The sequence below is a fragment of the Beta vulgaris genome, chromosome 1 (genome assembly GCF_026745355.1).
Source record: "Beta vulgaris subsp. vulgaris cultivar EL10 chromosome 1, EL10.2, whole genome shotgun sequence".
Lineage (NCBI taxonomy): Eukaryota > Viridiplantae > Streptophyta > Magnoliopsida > Caryophyllales > Amaranthaceae > Beta > Beta vulgaris.
In genome coordinates this window covers 46,701,565-46,718,258 of record NC_079202.1, presented here as the reverse complement: position 1 = coordinate 46,718,258, position 16,694 = coordinate 46,701,565, and the positions used below count along the sequence as shown (strand labels likewise).

Here is a 16,694-nt window from a genome sequence, read left to right as displayed (position 1 = left end):
TATTTCATATTTACAAAGTTCAGACAATATGGTTTATTAACATTTATAATTGTTAAAGAATTATACTAAAGTCTCTGAAAAGAAAATTATTAAATCATCGATCAAATTTTACAGTGACGGTATTGAACAGTTAAAAATCATTCACCTTTAATTTAAAAAGATAATAACATCTACAAAAGAACCTTAATAATTTACATCACTATCAAAATAATTTTAGATTAAAAAAAACATCTCCATTTGTATATAACTACATAAGATTGTCGATGCACCAAAATTAAAGGTGAACTGAAACTCTACCAAAAAAACATTTACTTAAAGAGTTTGTGATCGTCACTAAAGGTAATAAAAAAATTACTTTGTCTAATGATCAACTACAGAAGATCGTCCTTCAATAAATTTACTTAATTACCCCTTAGTAAATCAACTACTCTAACAAAAAAAGATGAAAGAAAATCAAACTCAAATATAGCATAAAAAATTAACATACAATCAAGTAGTAAATAAAAAAGGAAGATACAATCAATTAACAAAGTGAAATGATTTAATTTAAACAAAATACTTTGTTGATAAAAATATAAGTATTCATCGAAAGGAAGGATTTATTTGCTTCGACTTGGATCAATTGCAATATCCGGAAACACTCTTTTTTTTTTATCATTTCTTCAATCCTTAACAAATCTGCGTAACATTCTTTTATCGCTCATTAATTTTAATTTTAAAGATCTTAAAGAAAGTATAAATAAAATAAATAATAAAAGACGAGTTTGGTTAAGTGATATAGGCTCAATCAACAAAATTAACTAGCCCAAAAAACATGTCCAATGTTCAAATTTTACCTTTGTTTATGCCCAAAAAAAGTTATAAATTATAATATAAAAAGTGAGGCACGCATCGCGTGCATAAATTGCTAGTTATATCATAATCAAATCAACAATATTGCATTTTTCAGAGTATTATTAATATGTAATAAGAATCATCAAAATCAATTAATCCAAACAAGTATTTGGTAGCTGAAAACTGAAATGTGAATCTAATCATATGGTGATTTGATCTTTATTGAATTATTGCCTTACATACGTCCACCACTTGTACAAACCAAAGCCGTAGACTACTGCGTATATCACTGTCCTTAACGGATAGAAGCGAAACCTGTATACATCATCAGTCTGTTATTAGTATTACTTCAATTAGTTGAACGGAGAAAGCGCAATGTATATACTAATTAAGTACTATTTTTGCAAATGCGCCAAAAGAATCCACTTATTAAGAAAGGGTTCAAATTCATGACTGCGAAAATATATACTTCAATGGTATTGCTCCTCTCCTAGGTATACTTATGGTGTACTTCCTCAAATGCCCTTTGGAGCTTGGGAGTGGAGGAAAGTTAAAAGAATCTCGTCATCAAAGTGCCTTTAGTGGGTTTGATCCCACAATCCAAAGGTTATGAGACACAAATGAAACCTTATCACTATATCAGATACTACTTAACATGTTCTCCAAGTTTTATAGAGTAAAAAGTATCCCATACATAACTTCTGTTTTATATGGTAAAAAAGAGACAACATTATTGAAATGACACATCTACAAGTTAACAACAATCCAACTTAGCAAATCGTCCATATGGGAGTACGGGAAGGGATAAAAAAGTCCCGTACGTAGATTTAACTTCAACATTATAAGGAGCACTACTTATTACCACTAGGCTAAATACTACATAATACTTTATAAACATGAATCTAAAAAATCGTAATAGATTCAGAGTTACAATTGAGATCCCAAGTATCCTTGTAGTAGGAGTATCATGTACTACTAGGCCAAGTACTATGGGGTACTTCAACGCCCCTCATAGTTAGGCATGATGAGGGCTGGAACGTGTAAAGTTGTAGTATTAGTGAAAGAAAGCCTTTGGTAATTCAATAGAACATCATCTTCGAACATGTGTTTTTCATCATATATTCTCATTATTACTTAATACTATCATATTTCAAAGTGGTAGCGAAATATTGTGAAGATTAAGAGATAGTTAAGGATACATATTTCACTCTTCTTTAGTTGATAATAAAACTGTTATTCATGCTTTCTTCCCCCCCCCACCCCCTCTAACCGTAGTTGTTTGAGTAAAGCAGTTTGTTGGCCCCCTCTTACTATTGGGTCTTTTAAAATTAATTTTGACGGTTCTAAGCTTAAAGATGGTCTTGCCTCTTATGGGTTTGTGATTTTCAACCATCTGGATTCACTGGTATTGGTTGGGGCCAATGTTATCCCTTCTTCCAACTCTATTATCCAGGCTGAGGTTTGGGGACTCCGTAAAATTATTAAGGCTGCAGTTTTCCTTGGTCTTGCCAATGTTGAAATTCAAGGAGACAATCTATCTGTCACCAATGCTATTTCAAATATTTGGAAGCCCTATATATATCATTACCTCTCTTATTGTGGATGCAGGTCAAGATGCAGATAGGTTCCAAAGTGTTAGTTACTCTCATTGTTTCAGGGAGGCGAATCAAGTTGTGGATTGGATGGTCAGCAAAGGTCACTCGGTGTCCAATCTTACTTATTGTTTTCCTCCTTTTCTCAATCTTTTTCCACTATCATCCACATGGATATTTAAGAGTGGCCTCATGATTAGGTCCAGCCCTAGTTCTCCTCTCCTAGTTAAAAAGAAATGGATATTGACAAAAAACTTTTTTCATAAAATTATCTGTAAATTTATTAGCATTACCAACTTTTTACCACGTATCAAACGGGTCCATTAAAGAATAAAATTACCTTTTAGGCTTTTATTGCTATTAATCAGGCAATTTGTTCATAGTTTTCAAGAAGAAATGTAGATATGTAATATGTACTTTTTTTTTGTTGTTGTTCATACTTCAACTTTTGTGATTAGAGTCAAATAAATGGATCGTTTTTTATTTATATAAATGAAATAATTATCAATGTTTATTTTCAAACTTTATTATTCAAAAACTTTCCTTCTTATGTGCTAAAAAGTAAAAAATTTATATGGACTTGATCCACACTAAATTAATGTGGACCTAATGTTAGTTCGTATAATTAATGAAAAAAAAAGTCACTATATAAAAAGAATAGATATAAAAGATGAGTAGATATAAATTGTGAAGTTTGACTATGTAAATAAAAAGGTTACTATGTCACAAAGTAAAAATTTCATCATGATAAACTAATGTGAGAAAAAGTGACTATATTAAAAAAAAAAAAAAAAAACAATCACTATGGTAGACATTAAATGTATAGTACTCCTTCCGTTTCTTTTTAATCTACCCACTTTCCTTTTTAGTCCGTTTCTTTTTAATCTACATATTGTTGCTTTTTCTATTTTTGGTAACATGTCACCTCTACTGTCTCCTCTTTTTCCACTCATGTCATTCACTTTTAAAATTTTTAACCCACTATATTGTTTCTCTCTCACTTTTCAGTTTCTCTCTCCACCTTTTATACTTCCTCCTTGGTTCTCCCCCAAAATGAAGTGAGTAAATTAAAAAGAAACGAAGGAAGTATAACTTAAGATTTTAAAAATGTTACTATATGGATATCACTATGTTAAATAAGTGGTTGGGTCTACAATAATATTATAATGGACCAGGTCTACATAAAACTAACTCAAATGTTCAATCATTAATGGGGATAATATTATTTTTAATGATTGAAACTAATTTTAGTTGATTGAACTACATTGTGCTAATCTCTTGTGCATTTCTCTTATGGCCTTTACTCTGATTTTTACAGATTATAATTTAATAGTAGAAAGTGATTTCTATTTAATAATATTCCTCTATTTCATAATAAATGCAACATTTCGAGTGACTTACTTGCTAATCACTAACTTTGAACATTAAAGCTCTAATTATTTACTAGTACAAATCATGAAAAGTATGTCGGGAGTATGCATTAAGATAAATTTAGTAACATTTTAAGCATTTGTTTCTATATAATAGTTAAAAGTTATGAGAGTTAAGGGCACAACAATTTTCACCGTTCAGGATCCATTAGTTTTTTCTTCACCGTTTAGGATCTAGAGTCATATTCCGGTGATAATTTCTAACCATGATTAAGCATGGGGTCCACTCTCGCTCCTCTCTTCTCTGTCCATATACTCTAAACCTCAAATTTTATTTTCTCTCTCCTCTCTCACTCTTTTTCTCATCTTTCTCTTAACATAATCAACTAAAGAACTCAAGAGCCCTAACACAATTTTTTCTCTCTCTCCTCCGTTACTCTTTCTTCCTAGATCTTCCTCATTTGTTCACCAATTTCTACCAAAATTTACCACAAATTCGCTTATTTCTGTTTTTGTCGAGTTAATGGAATCATTATTTTGTGGGTTTGAACCATTTATGGTTTACGATTTTGGTTTTTTTTGCGAAAAAACATCCGAAATCATTCAAGTTGGAAGAAGATGTTCAAACCCAAAAATCGAATTTTTCGGTTTGAATATAAAAGTTTCAAACCAAAGAATTCGTTTTTTTGAGTTTTTAGCATAAGATATGTTCAATGTGGATGAATCTCGAAGTTGGTCTTCGTCGTATGGTCTCTCTTTCTCACTCTTGAACTCTCTTTTTCTTGTGGATTTTTTTTGGATTTGTTGTATTCGAATTTTATGGGTATGTTTGATTTTTGTGGTATGATTTTTGTTGTGATTTTTTGTTGGGGTTGTTCTTATTTTCTGTTGGAATTGTTCAGATTTTTTGGGTTTTCTTTCGAATTGTTTTGATTTTTTTTGTTTGAATTGTTTTTATTTTTTGGGTCGTATTGTTTTGTATTGTTGTTTGAATTCTTTAGATCTTCAAGAATGGAGCAGTAAGTTCGAATTTTTCTAATGGGCTTGCGATAAATGTGAATTTGGCGATTATTAATTAGTCTTGTTCATTTGGGGTTTTAATTATCATTTTTTTTGAAGCTTTGGAGAAGATGAGAATGGAGATTGAAGTTGTAATGGAGTTTATTTTTTGTGGTGTTCTTGTACTTTTTGGATATTAAAGTATTATTTATTTTATTTTAGGGATGTGCTATATACAGCAAAAAAAAGCTAAATACAGCAAAACATATCAAAAGACTAATCTATCCTTGAGGGGGGTCATCTATGACAATTGACCCCCCTAAGGGGGGTCATCTATGACAAATGACCCCGCTTTGGGGGGTCATCTATGACAAATGACCTCCCTAGGGAGATCATCTATGATAAATGACCCCATTTTCATAATCGCAACTCGAAAAATATAAAATATGACTTACGCGATAAAGGAAAAAGTGTTTGTAGTGAGTGAAATTATATTCTCAAATTTGCTATGGGGTGAGTAATAATTGTGCAATTATATTATAAAAAAAAATTTAAATTAACCATGGTTAAGTTAGGCATAATTTTAGATGTTGTATTTAACCTTTTTTGTTGTTGAATATAGCACTTATGTTATTTTAATAGTTTTTTTTGTGTAGTTAACCTCAGTTGAGTTAACAATGAGTTAACTTGCCGGAATGTTGTCCACAGGTCCTGAATGGTGCATAAAATAGTTATAGGTCCTGAATAGTGACAAAAGTTATAGTTTGGGTCCTTTTTGTATCCTTAACTCAAAGTTTTTTTTTTTTTGACAGAACTCAAAGTTATGATTAAAGTGAGATCTGTAAAAGTGTAGAAAAAGTCAAATTATCGCATTTATTTGAGATAGAGGAAATAAATTTTTGAAGTAAAGTGAAAATAGCCTGAGTGATGCAACTACTATATATGAACTGCCGTTAATAGACTTAAGATTCTGTAAGGGCATAGTTCAAACAAATATTGATCTCTTGGCATAATTTCTAATTAAAAATTAAATTGCAGGAAACTACTATTAAAAAAGGCCATCTTGTATCACTCTCTCCAAAATTCTGATATATAGCACTTTTATTTAGCTAACATCAAACTATTATTCCCTAGCTAAATAAACTACGTATCAACACAGAAATATACAGTTTAAACTACATGAACATGCTTGTGTGAGTGTGTCCAAAAAAAAAAAAAACTAGATGAACATGAAATAAAACTATAGTTTAAAACTTGAGGATATAGGATACAGTAGTAATTATATACTAACCTTGTAGATCCGAGCCTAAGAACATCTGATCGCTTAATTTCATCAACAGAAACAGGTTGAGTCCATTCAGAAAAATCCCTATCAAAGAAATCCCAATCTGGCAAGAGCACACCACCTATACCAGCAAGTCCCATGAAATAAGTTACCACCATTTTCTTGAATGAATGAGTGTAAAATCCCACTATTATTACCACCATTGCTAGCCACACCAAACACCGCCTTAGGGCGACATCATCCCCCATCAGTCTACCCACCTTATTTAATTAGGAGAGAGAAAATAAAAACAACTTCTATATGTAATTTTTGGATGTAATATATATGCTAAGGTATCATGAAGAAGGCATGAAGTTGAACATGTGGTATTAGTGTGTGTGTGTGTGTGGGGTAGTAATGATATGTAGAGTTTTTCAACTTATGGAAGCAATGGCATTTGCATTGGTAATTGGTAGTTTGAGTGGGATTTTTAGGGCAGGATACAATTTATGTTGTTGTGTTTGTGCCATATTATTGAATGTCTCTCAACTGTTTCCTAACTCTATCAATTTAATGCACTGCCCTGGTGTAGTAAAGGGAGTTTATTAAGGGAGGACATCTATCTTGGAACGGTTGGTCATAACTCATAAGACGAGAAAATTTAAGTTGATCAAAATTTTGACTACTAGTACATTTGAGTGTATCGTGAGTGAATATCGGTAAATTTATATCAAAGTTTTGTACGTTTACTATCTTTGTTTCTACATGAAACGAACTTCTGACGGGGTTTGTCAAACATTACCCCCAAAATTATTTAAAATCGTTCTAGTCCCACTTTGAATTTACTATTTTACTCTTTTCTTTTTTCCACCACTCGTCACCACCTACCACCACCCACCCTCCACCACCTACCTCCCCCTGCCACCACCCACCACCAACTGCCACTCGCCACCACTTAACCACTTGCCACCACTTGCCACCACCCACGTCATACAAAAAATGATTTTAGTTGGGGATCTAGTTCGACCCTTAATTTAAAAATTTTCGAATTTTTTTAAGGGGACGAACATCTGGCCAAGAAGTTCGACCCTTAGTCCCAAAAAAAAATTCGAAATATGGGTAGTTGACGAGGTGGTAATGGAGCTTGAGGTGGCGATGGAGGGCTGGAGGTGGCGGTGAGACGGTTGTTGCAGGAGGTGGTGGTTTGGGAAAAGAAAAGAAAAAAAAAAGGAAAGGTAAAGTTGGAAATATTTGGTGGGACTAAGGAGATTATAAGTAATTTTGGAGCGATGTTTAGCAGTTTAGTTTTTTGACCAATCATGTCAATTAATAGCAAAAATTTATATTTGACAGTTTAGAACTTCTTTTTTAATGCAAAATAGTTATTTGAAAAACTTATCATAAACTTTTTAAAATTCTAAAGTACTTAAAGTCAACTTTTTATTAATGAAGATAGAAAATCATATTCAATGAGAAAATTTAGAGAAATTATTGGAAGTTGGAACTATCTTTGCCAAACTATTAAAAAAATAACTTTCAAATCTTATAAGTTTAGATGAGGTATAATCATGTTTAACAAATCAAGTTTAACACAATACTCAAATATAAGTTTTAATAAGATTTAATGAGATTTAAATCATTTAATAAGTTCAGTTCAGTTCAACTCAGGGCTTGTTCTCCCCCCCAACTTATTTTCAGTTCAGTTCAAATTCAATTCAATTTAGCTCTAGACAATACTTTTACTTTCACATAACACTTTTCATTTTAGTTTAGTTCAATTTAGTTCAGTTCAATTCAGTTGTTTTATACCGAAAAGAACCGCCTCAGTTCTAATAAGATTAGTTATTTCCTAAAAAAACCTCAGAAAGGCATAAACATCAACGCAAAGACTCGACTGCCGCCGGCTTTGCTCCAGAAAGATCAAAGCAAATAGAAAGAGAGAGAGAGACAGGTAGAAGATGAGGCTGTTAACTCACAACATGTTATCCTCAAACATCAAAGGTGTTACCAATGGTTTTCCTCTTAAAATAGAGCCCACTAAAGTTGTGGAGAAGCAAGTCGACATGAACTCCGACTTCCTCAAAAACATCTTCAACAAAATCGAATGGACACCCTTTGTTGAAGCTGCTAAAACCCTAGGTTTTTCCGAATTACCTGAAAATGCCGACGTTTCTTCACTTGATTCCGAGGATTTTCTTACCAAGTTTCATCATGCTCTCCTCCAGATTCACCTCGAAGAAGGTGCCCTTGTTTGTCCTGAAACTGGTCGCAAATTCCCTGTTAGTAAGGGTATTCCTAATATGCTTCTTCTTGAAGATGAAGTTTGATTTATTTTACGACTTACGCAGTTTATGTTGTTTTTGTTTTTGTTTTTTCTTTGGAATTTGATTAGAAACGATGCATATAAGATGTTCGATGAAATGTCTCAATGAACACCATTATTGTGCGTTTGGTTTTGATTTCGAGTGGCTCAATTGCAATTTTAAGATTCCGTTTTAGAGTTGAATCACTTGATTATTATCATACGGAACATTGTGATTTTGTATCTAGTTGATCATTGGTGACAAAATCTGGTTTGAGATGATGGTTTGAAGAAGGCGAATTAATGTAACTTTGCAAATATGAGTTGATTGATACATTCATTTCAATACCCAGATGGGCATTGTAACTTAATTTAACACTATTGCTAATAATCTAGCTAAAATCTAATTGTTGTACAAATTGCTCCTCACTAAATTTGGAACATTACTTGAGGGGAGAAAAAATGACAATCCCTAATGCGTTGCATGTATATTTTTCAATCTTCTACTTGTTTTTATAGCGCGGAGTGTAGCAGGGTGGTGGTGGCACACCAAAGACCCAATCGAGAACGTTTAGGTACTTGGATCTGAACACTTCCCTCTCTTGAGAATAACAGTGCATAATAATAGCTGTTGATAAGCTGAAAACAACCACATCAGCTCTCTTGATATTTACTAGTGATTGAGGCAGATATCCAACATCAGCCATACAAGTGAAGAAGCTCTCAATGGCGCGAGCTAGACAATAGAGCGATATTTCCATCCTTCTGCTTTTCTTCTCAATGGCTAATGCAAAGCCAGTCGGAAACTGTTTGAGAGCCAATGTGCATTATAATTTATAATCAGATAACACGGAACAAAATCTGATGTGCACATCAAAGGAAAAGGAAAGCGTAAGAGAATACCGTCCCCATTGCCACCATTGGGATGTTGCACGTCTTGAAAATCCTAAAAAGAATGCATGTCCACATCCTGAAACAATGACAAGTTGGGACTGTAAGTTCAGCTCTTCCCAGAACAAGCTCAATACAACATTCACTAATATTCCACCAAAGATCCTGTATATACTTTATAACTACGAAACTCACTGGGTCAAAGTTTCCAGTTGTTTCCACATAAGTAAATCCACAAAACCATGAATAACTATTACATGCAGTTCCATACTTCAGGACAATAAAAGGACTTCTGGTCAGATAAGCTTTTTTCGCTAAGAGACTATTTAATCTTCAAACTCATAACTTTGCGAGACATGACAATAACAAAAAAGATATATATTCCCCCAACATTGGTTAACAATGGTTTGCCTCTTCTTTCTGTGGTTCACCTATAGCTTATCTCTCTCTCTCTCTCTCTCACACACACACACACACACACATTCATACTGCTTTGTCTTCATTTACGCTCTCCCTCACAATTTTGTTTTCCATCTCATTCCCTCCCTCAACTGTACAGATTGAGGCTGACTTGCAACCAAGGTAGAACTTTGAACACCTTGATTTGATACATAAAAAAAAAGGTTCAAATAAGTTCCAATAACTTCTGAGTTCTGATGCATACAGATAAGTTTCAGTAAGATCTAAAAAATGGGTTACAATAAATTCAAATAAGTCAAAATCAGTTGAATACACAAAACCCTAAATATGATTATGAGGCACAGCTTTCAGGTTGGAGCAAATAGAGTTATGAATTCTGAAATTTCTCTCACAAGTGATGGGGAGGGGAAGTGAGCAAGTATGGAATCTGGGGGGACGAGACACACTGCGGAAGAGAGAGAAAGTTATTGAAGCAGCGCAAACTCCTCCCTCTTTCAGCTTTCTTTTCCTAATCACTTCTCTTCCTGCCTGACCCAATTCACAAACTCTAGTTCTAAATTACGGGTAATTAAGTTTTCTTTTATCACCTATTAGTTGTTATAAGACTTATTCTTCTGCTAAACAACAGTCATTCTTCCAGTAGTGATTACAGAAGCAGCAGCCTTTCTATTCAGAAGTGGGGATGCAGAAAAAGATTCCAGATAATTTGATGGGGACCTGTCCTTAACATTTTAATCTTTCAATTGATTCTAAAATCTTACTGGTTTACATGACTAGCATAAATGCAATAGTCTTCAGATGCATGCATGCAAAACATTCAAGACCTAACTCCAACATGAGTTGTTCTCCAACACATACACTCACACACATTATCATCTCTCAATATGTTTGGAACAAGTACTCTGTAACCATGTGGCAAGCAAAGCACTTCCTACTTGTTAGCAGCCAAGACTTACAACAAGTGCACGTTGATGCATCAATAACACTCAAGGTAGTGGACAAAAGAAGACCTACCAGGCAGAAGCGCAATATGAAGACAGGAACAAGCTTGATCGTGCAATACCGAAAACACTCTTCCCCACAATTGTGTAAGGTCTGCATAACAAAAGGCAGCAAAACATTCATAAACATTTCTAAATGACCCCAATAAATTAGCAAGGATAATAAGAGTTTAAATCACATAACTTAGGTATCATTTGGTATCATTTTAAGTTTTAGTTTTCAGCTTCTAAGAACCAGAAAACAAATTTAGGTGTAGTTCAGTTATCTCAAAACTAACACCCAAAATGGGGAAAAAAAAAATGGACTCATGCTCTTCTAGATACAACTCGGTTCCTTTTTAATCTACCCACTTCCTTTTCGAATCGTTCCTTTTTTAAGGTTACAATGTTACTTTATCTATATAAGGTAAAATGCTTAATCATTATTCCCCACTTTTGTCCCCCATGTGGTCTCTCACCAAATGAATTATCTCACTTAAACCCCCCACATACCCCATTTTTCTCTCTCCTCTATTTTTTATTTACTTTTTGTTCTTCTTACTCCCCATTTTTCATAATTTTTCTCCTCTCTCCCCTACTTTCACTTTTTCTTTGGTTCTAATAAAAAGCAAACCATGTAGATTAAATAGGAATGTAGGTAGTATTTAACCAAAAATACAATTGTTCTATTATATTATAAGCGATGAGATGCTATGCATCGAAATTCTCAAGGAAAAACATATCAAAAATTAAATAAAAGAGTAGACATGAAGGCGATGGAGCCAACACATGGCAGCACCAGTGTTAGTAAAATAAAGAGGCCACTAAAGAGAACATCAACTGAAGTTGAACTCATTATACATCATCTAGAGTTGTACAGTTTCAAACAATGAGTCAACTGACAGGAAAGAATCAGTAGAGCAATGAAGACAAAAGGCATAGGGGCTGCAGCAACGACGTCCTCTCCTGTTAGTGATGGTTGCCAGTGATGGTGTAACAGGAGGGACGCCATAAAGAGGGTGGTAGGATCCCTACTAGTGCAATAGCAGACTCAATGACATGGCAGGAAGAAATTCAAAGACCGAGAAAGATGACAGAAACTTTGAGGCCTTTAAGCTTCATTTTAGGTTTGTGAAAATTTTGTGCAATTTTAAGGGCCATTAGGTTTCCGCAGGTGGTCATTTCCCGGCGGCAATCATGGTTGCAAGGTCGGCCACATGATTTGACTGAGTTGCTGAATGCAATAATCTAGATTCATTCAAGTAGTTTCCTAAAACGATAAATCTAAACAACTAAGAAAGGTTTCACATCTTCCACTTCGGATTTGTAGAATCTGAAGGAATTTTTTTTTTTTCTACAGCATTCCCGAAAAAGTTTTCTTTCATTTTTATAAAATGAACAGAAACATAAAACAATGCTGAATGGCGCCTAAATTTCTACGAAGTGCAAGGTGCATCCATGAGGCAGAGATATATCCATCATGGACTTGAGATGCAACTTTTTGATAAATTACTCGAATATCATTTTAAAACAGAATTTACGGAGGAAAAAAAACAAAAGTTATACTCCTATTGCATTGCAAATTCAATATAATCCAGCTTCAATCAATTATAAACAAGAATAAAAACTGAACTGATTTTGGTGACATCAAATGAGTTGTTTCAATACACTAAGGTGTGGGCCTCACCCTATAAGTTGCAGAGGACAGTGCCTATCCGCAAGGAATCCCTAGGCGTGTTTTCTCAAGAACCCAAAGCCATTCAAAGTCTCAAACACTAATAGTTTGGATAAAGGAACTTGGAGCAAAAGGAAGGGATACATTTTTCCTAGTGTGAATACAGCATGGGGGAAGGAAGGGAACTGGAAGAATTTATTTTCCCTCTCCTCCTAGTAAACCAAAACCTTCCTATTGGAAACGTTAGCAGGGAAATGCAACCTCACTCTTCCCACCCCTTCCTTTCATCCCCCTTCCCTCTCCTACTCTCCCTTTCCTTTTCCTCCATCATTCCTATCCAAATGAAGTGTAAATCTTTGAAGCGATAGAAACTAAAAAGGCCATACTCGTGTACAAATGAGTTGATGTAATATATTTCAATTCTTGCAGCCAATCTTATAATCTTTCATCAATTAGCAGAATGTCACTTCAACATTTAAAATAATAATAATGATTACCTTTTTAGTAGATCTTGGCGATGAACAATTAGTGCAGGAACCAAATATACTGGAAGATACACCGGTAGTGCTCTTTTATACGCTTGGACAAGAAATGTGCTGACATGAGCTACACATGATTGATGCCCATGTACAATCTAGATTATCCATTGAGATGAACAGTTAGACATTGCAAGCAAAAAGTAGTTCCAATCAAGAAATAGAAATTAAGAAATCCCTTTAACTCCAGCAAAGCGCATAGTGCAAGATCCATAACGTATCTTGCCAAAGCGATGATTATACCATCAAAGAATAAATTTATTTTGTAGTGGATACTGTTTTCCTCATGTGATCACTCTAGCCCATAATAAGCAAAATATCTGAGCAAATTAAAACTTGTGAACTGTGAAGGCAAATTGTGCTAAAAACCAACTATCTAAGGAAGTAAATATGTGAAAGCAAAGTGGTTGAAATAAATCAATACCGAGCAGGGAACTTTCATTTCTGGGTCTAATTTGATGTTTATACCCACTGATTTATAATACTTCTCTATTTCCCCCAGATTAGAAAAGGGCATGCCACTAGCAATGTCTTTCACACCATGCAGAATAGACATATCCTTTGCGCCATGTTTATTGAGGAACGACTTGTATGACGAAGGCAGAGATTCTGGCTTCAATATATAGGCCGACCTGAAAAGGCAGGTCCCTACTTATTTATATAGGTTGTGGAAAAGGAGAAAGGCTACATCAACAAAAGCAAGAGCACATTTCAAAAATTCAAAAGACCCATTAGAATACCATTGGAGAAGCCCGCAATCCCCGCATGCTAGCATAACAAATACAGAAAATTGAACAGTAACTCCAATGCACCAAGAGAGAACTACTGTAAAGACTACTTGCAGACAAAACTGACCTAGTAATGCCATTGCACAAGGAATACATACAAGAAACTAGTGCCATAGTTGGACATGCATGCCTTTATTAACTCAATTAACATTGTAACTGAACAACTAAGCTATCATAAAGCAATGCCCTTTTTACAAATTACTTCATTGGTTTCTTTTTACTTGCAACCGTTTGACTTTCACGCTTGCCAATGCATATTTCAACCAATGATATCTTTAATTACCGATAATTAAAAATCATGAAAAGTAGATATTGAGAAAATATATATTGAGACGAATCTAACAAGATACAACATGAATATGTTTTTCCAACCTATAATTCACCAAATATAAACTAAGTAGAGTTGGTTAATAGTATAAAAGTCAAACCGTTGCAAGTAAACAGAAATGGAGGAAGTATAAAATATTGTGATGCCTGCGCAGAAAATGTGCAAAAACTTCATATTTAGAACAATAGATATACTCACAAAATTTGGGCAGAGGAAAGACACATTAGAAAAATATCTCCATGGGCCCAAGTCAAAGGTTTGCAAATACGACCAAACCGCTTGCTCTTAATTCCACAGCGAGATGCCAATACAGCCGCTCGCATGAAAATATATAATGCCAAACTATTATGTTGTGTATTTAACCCAGTTAGTAGCATGGAAGGACCAGCAATTCCACCTGCCAATAACGCCCTCCATCTTGCAGTCCTGAATTACAAATATACAATGTATCAGACTCAATTCACCAACACAAGTGCTGGAAGAATGTGGTTCAAAATGCTACCCAAATATAAAAGCACAGATTTTAGGAACGGTCAGTGTGGATGGTGATGAGATGTCAAAATAATACTCAGCTTCGATAGGCATAGCATGAAACAGCTAGTAGTAACATCCTTTCAGTTACTTCATGACCAACTTGAGAGTTCCCTTTCATTATGAGATATATACCAAATGTGTCACATCACTGTCAGCTACCTCCTTTATGAGTTTATACATCTAATGCATCAAAATTCAATGAAAGATCTCGCGTAATCAATCATATCGTAGTGCCAAGGATGACAATATAATGCATTTGACTTCTCATACACTAGCCCCACCGTGGGCAGGAACCACATGAGAGTTCATGGATAGATGGAATCAAATCATTTTACAAGGAATAACAAGTCTTCTTTTCTGGTTCATTAAAGGCGCAAAAGCTAATTGAACTCATATACTCCCTCGGTCCCTCCCCTTAGTCATTTCTCCAAGGAATAGACATGTTTATTTTTGGATCCCCAAGAAACCCATAATATAACTCAACATTTTTTTTCATTGGTGTACAGAACGCAACGAGGGCCAATGAGGTAAACCGGGGTTGATTGAGGTTTTAAGTATCCTCCACTCCCGACTTTACCAACTAAGCTAGCTGACATCAAATCATCCACATATGATAGAACAATTGAATGTAGGCCAACATGTCTTATCCATATAACCACCAACCTATGATCTCATGGAAAAAACAAAAGCAAGTTCAAAATTAATATCAGAAGAACCAACTAAGATGAGCGCATTGAGCTATATAATTTCGATTTAATTAAACAATAATTAGATCAATCATACAAATCCAACCCAAAATCAGACTAATTACGCACAAAATTAGCAAAGAAATGCATTTCACATTTACAAACATTTGAGATTAAGTTGATAAATTGACTTGCCTTCGGTGACCGCCCAAAGTAGCTACAATCTCATCAACTGATGTAAAAGTTCCAGCAAAAGTACCAAGAAAAAGACCATAACGCAAAGTTTCCTTAATCACCAACAAAATCTCGTCACTACTTGAAACTCCACCTACTTTCCTGAAACATGCCAGCAATAAAAAAAAATTCCAAAACCTCAAATTACACCAAACTACTACACAAACAAAAAAACGAAATTCAGATGAATCAGCAAACAAACTAACGTGAGAGATTTAGAGGATCTCTTGCGACTCAAACGAGCGAGGAGAGAGAAAATCGAGAGACCGCCTTTCAATCCAGCACCAATAACGAAACCTTTAAAAGAGGCAGAGATAATTCGTTTGAGTTTATCGGAATTGGTGTCGGAAATTGAGTAGAATTCGGACGAAGAAGACGAAGAAGGATCGGATTTCCGGCAATGCGAACAATTGAGGTGGTCGGAAGTTATGGCGTCGTCGCCGGAGAAAGAGCAGGTGGGAGCGCCGTCGGGAGGTAGCATGATTTGGGGAGGAGAGAGAGTGTGTGTGTGTGAGAGAGAGAGAACTTGAGAAGAGTGGAGATTGGATATAACGAAAAGGTAGCCAGTTAATATGGCACACGTTACAGGTAGTTTTTAAGTTTTGGAGTGTTAAAAAGGTTTCTTTAATTGGTAACGTGTTGAGTTGAGGGTTCTTAAATTAGTAGAACTAAACAATGTTTTCGTGATACATCTTTTGCTTTAACAATGCTTAAATGGTACACACGTTTATAGGTAGAGCATGGTATATATATTATATATGGTAAACAAGTCAAACTACATGGCTAACAAGTCAAATGAACACATATATATGAATAACAAGTCAAATGAACATATGTATATCTTTGTTGGTGCATGTTCATTAGTATTGGTCTTTGTGTTTATAATCTCATCATTAGTTTGTCTTGTGATAGACTGTCTACTTTTAAATTAAAATTAGGGAATGGCAAACCCAATATCAAAAAGAGAATAAGCCCAGTAGTAATTAGGTTAATTTTTTCGATGACTAGTTTAATTTATTTAGTGACTAAGTCTACTTTTATATTAAAATTAGACCGTCTCTTTTAATAATTTTTGTCTCATCATTCGTGTTCATTGTCTATATGATTCTCATCCTACGGACGTGTATATGTATAAGTTTGGGCTTTTTTGGTGCATTAATAAAATTAAGTCTAGTAGTGACAATTGACCCCAAAAACGTTTAATTGCATTTCTTCTAGATAAATCACATCAAATATGCGGATGAAACTATTAAGTAATGTA

The 16,694-nt window shown here is 34.4% G+C and overlaps 3 protein-coding genes across 3 annotated transcripts; 1 reads left to right on the top strand and 2 right to left on the bottom strand.

The window, feature by feature from the left end:
- Positions 1 to 919: 919 nt before the first annotated feature.
- On the bottom strand, positions 920 to 6,629 carry LOC104892306 (signal peptidase complex-like protein DTM1). Its single transcript, XM_010678201.4, has 2 exons — positions 6,087 to 6,629; positions 920 to 1,149 (listed from the first exon to the last, which is right to left on the bottom strand). Exons 1-2 carry the CDS (start codon positions 6,326 to 6,328, stop codon positions 1,062 to 1,064), a joined length of 330 nt encoding a protein of 109 aa, XP_010676503.1. The 5' UTR covers positions 6,329 to 6,629; the 3' UTR covers positions 920 to 1,061.
- A 1,278-nt stretch (positions 6,630 to 7,907) lies between these two features.
- LOC104892313 (multifunctional methyltransferase subunit TRM112 homolog A) lies at positions 7,908 to 8,518 on the top strand. The gene has a single exon (XM_010678213.4). It carries the CDS (start codon positions 8,018 to 8,020, stop codon positions 8,384 to 8,386), a length of 369 nt encoding a protein of 122 aa, XP_010676515.1. The 5' UTR covers positions 7,908 to 8,017; the 3' UTR covers positions 8,387 to 8,518.
- Positions 8,519 to 8,646: 128 nt separating this feature from the next.
- Positions 8,647 to 16,021, bottom strand: LOC104892323 (hypothetical protein). Its single transcript, XM_010678224.4, has 8 exons — positions 15,640 to 16,021; positions 15,395 to 15,535; positions 14,178 to 14,405; positions 13,288 to 13,495; positions 12,825 to 12,961; positions 10,687 to 10,767; positions 9,265 to 9,331; positions 8,647 to 9,167 (listed from the first exon to the last, which is right to left on the bottom strand). Exons 1-8 carry the CDS (start codon positions 15,912 to 15,914, stop codon positions 8,865 to 8,867), a joined length of 1,440 nt encoding a protein of 479 aa, XP_010676526.1. The 5' UTR covers positions 15,915 to 16,021; the 3' UTR covers positions 8,647 to 8,864.
- Positions 16,022 to 16,694: the final 673 nt, after the last annotated feature.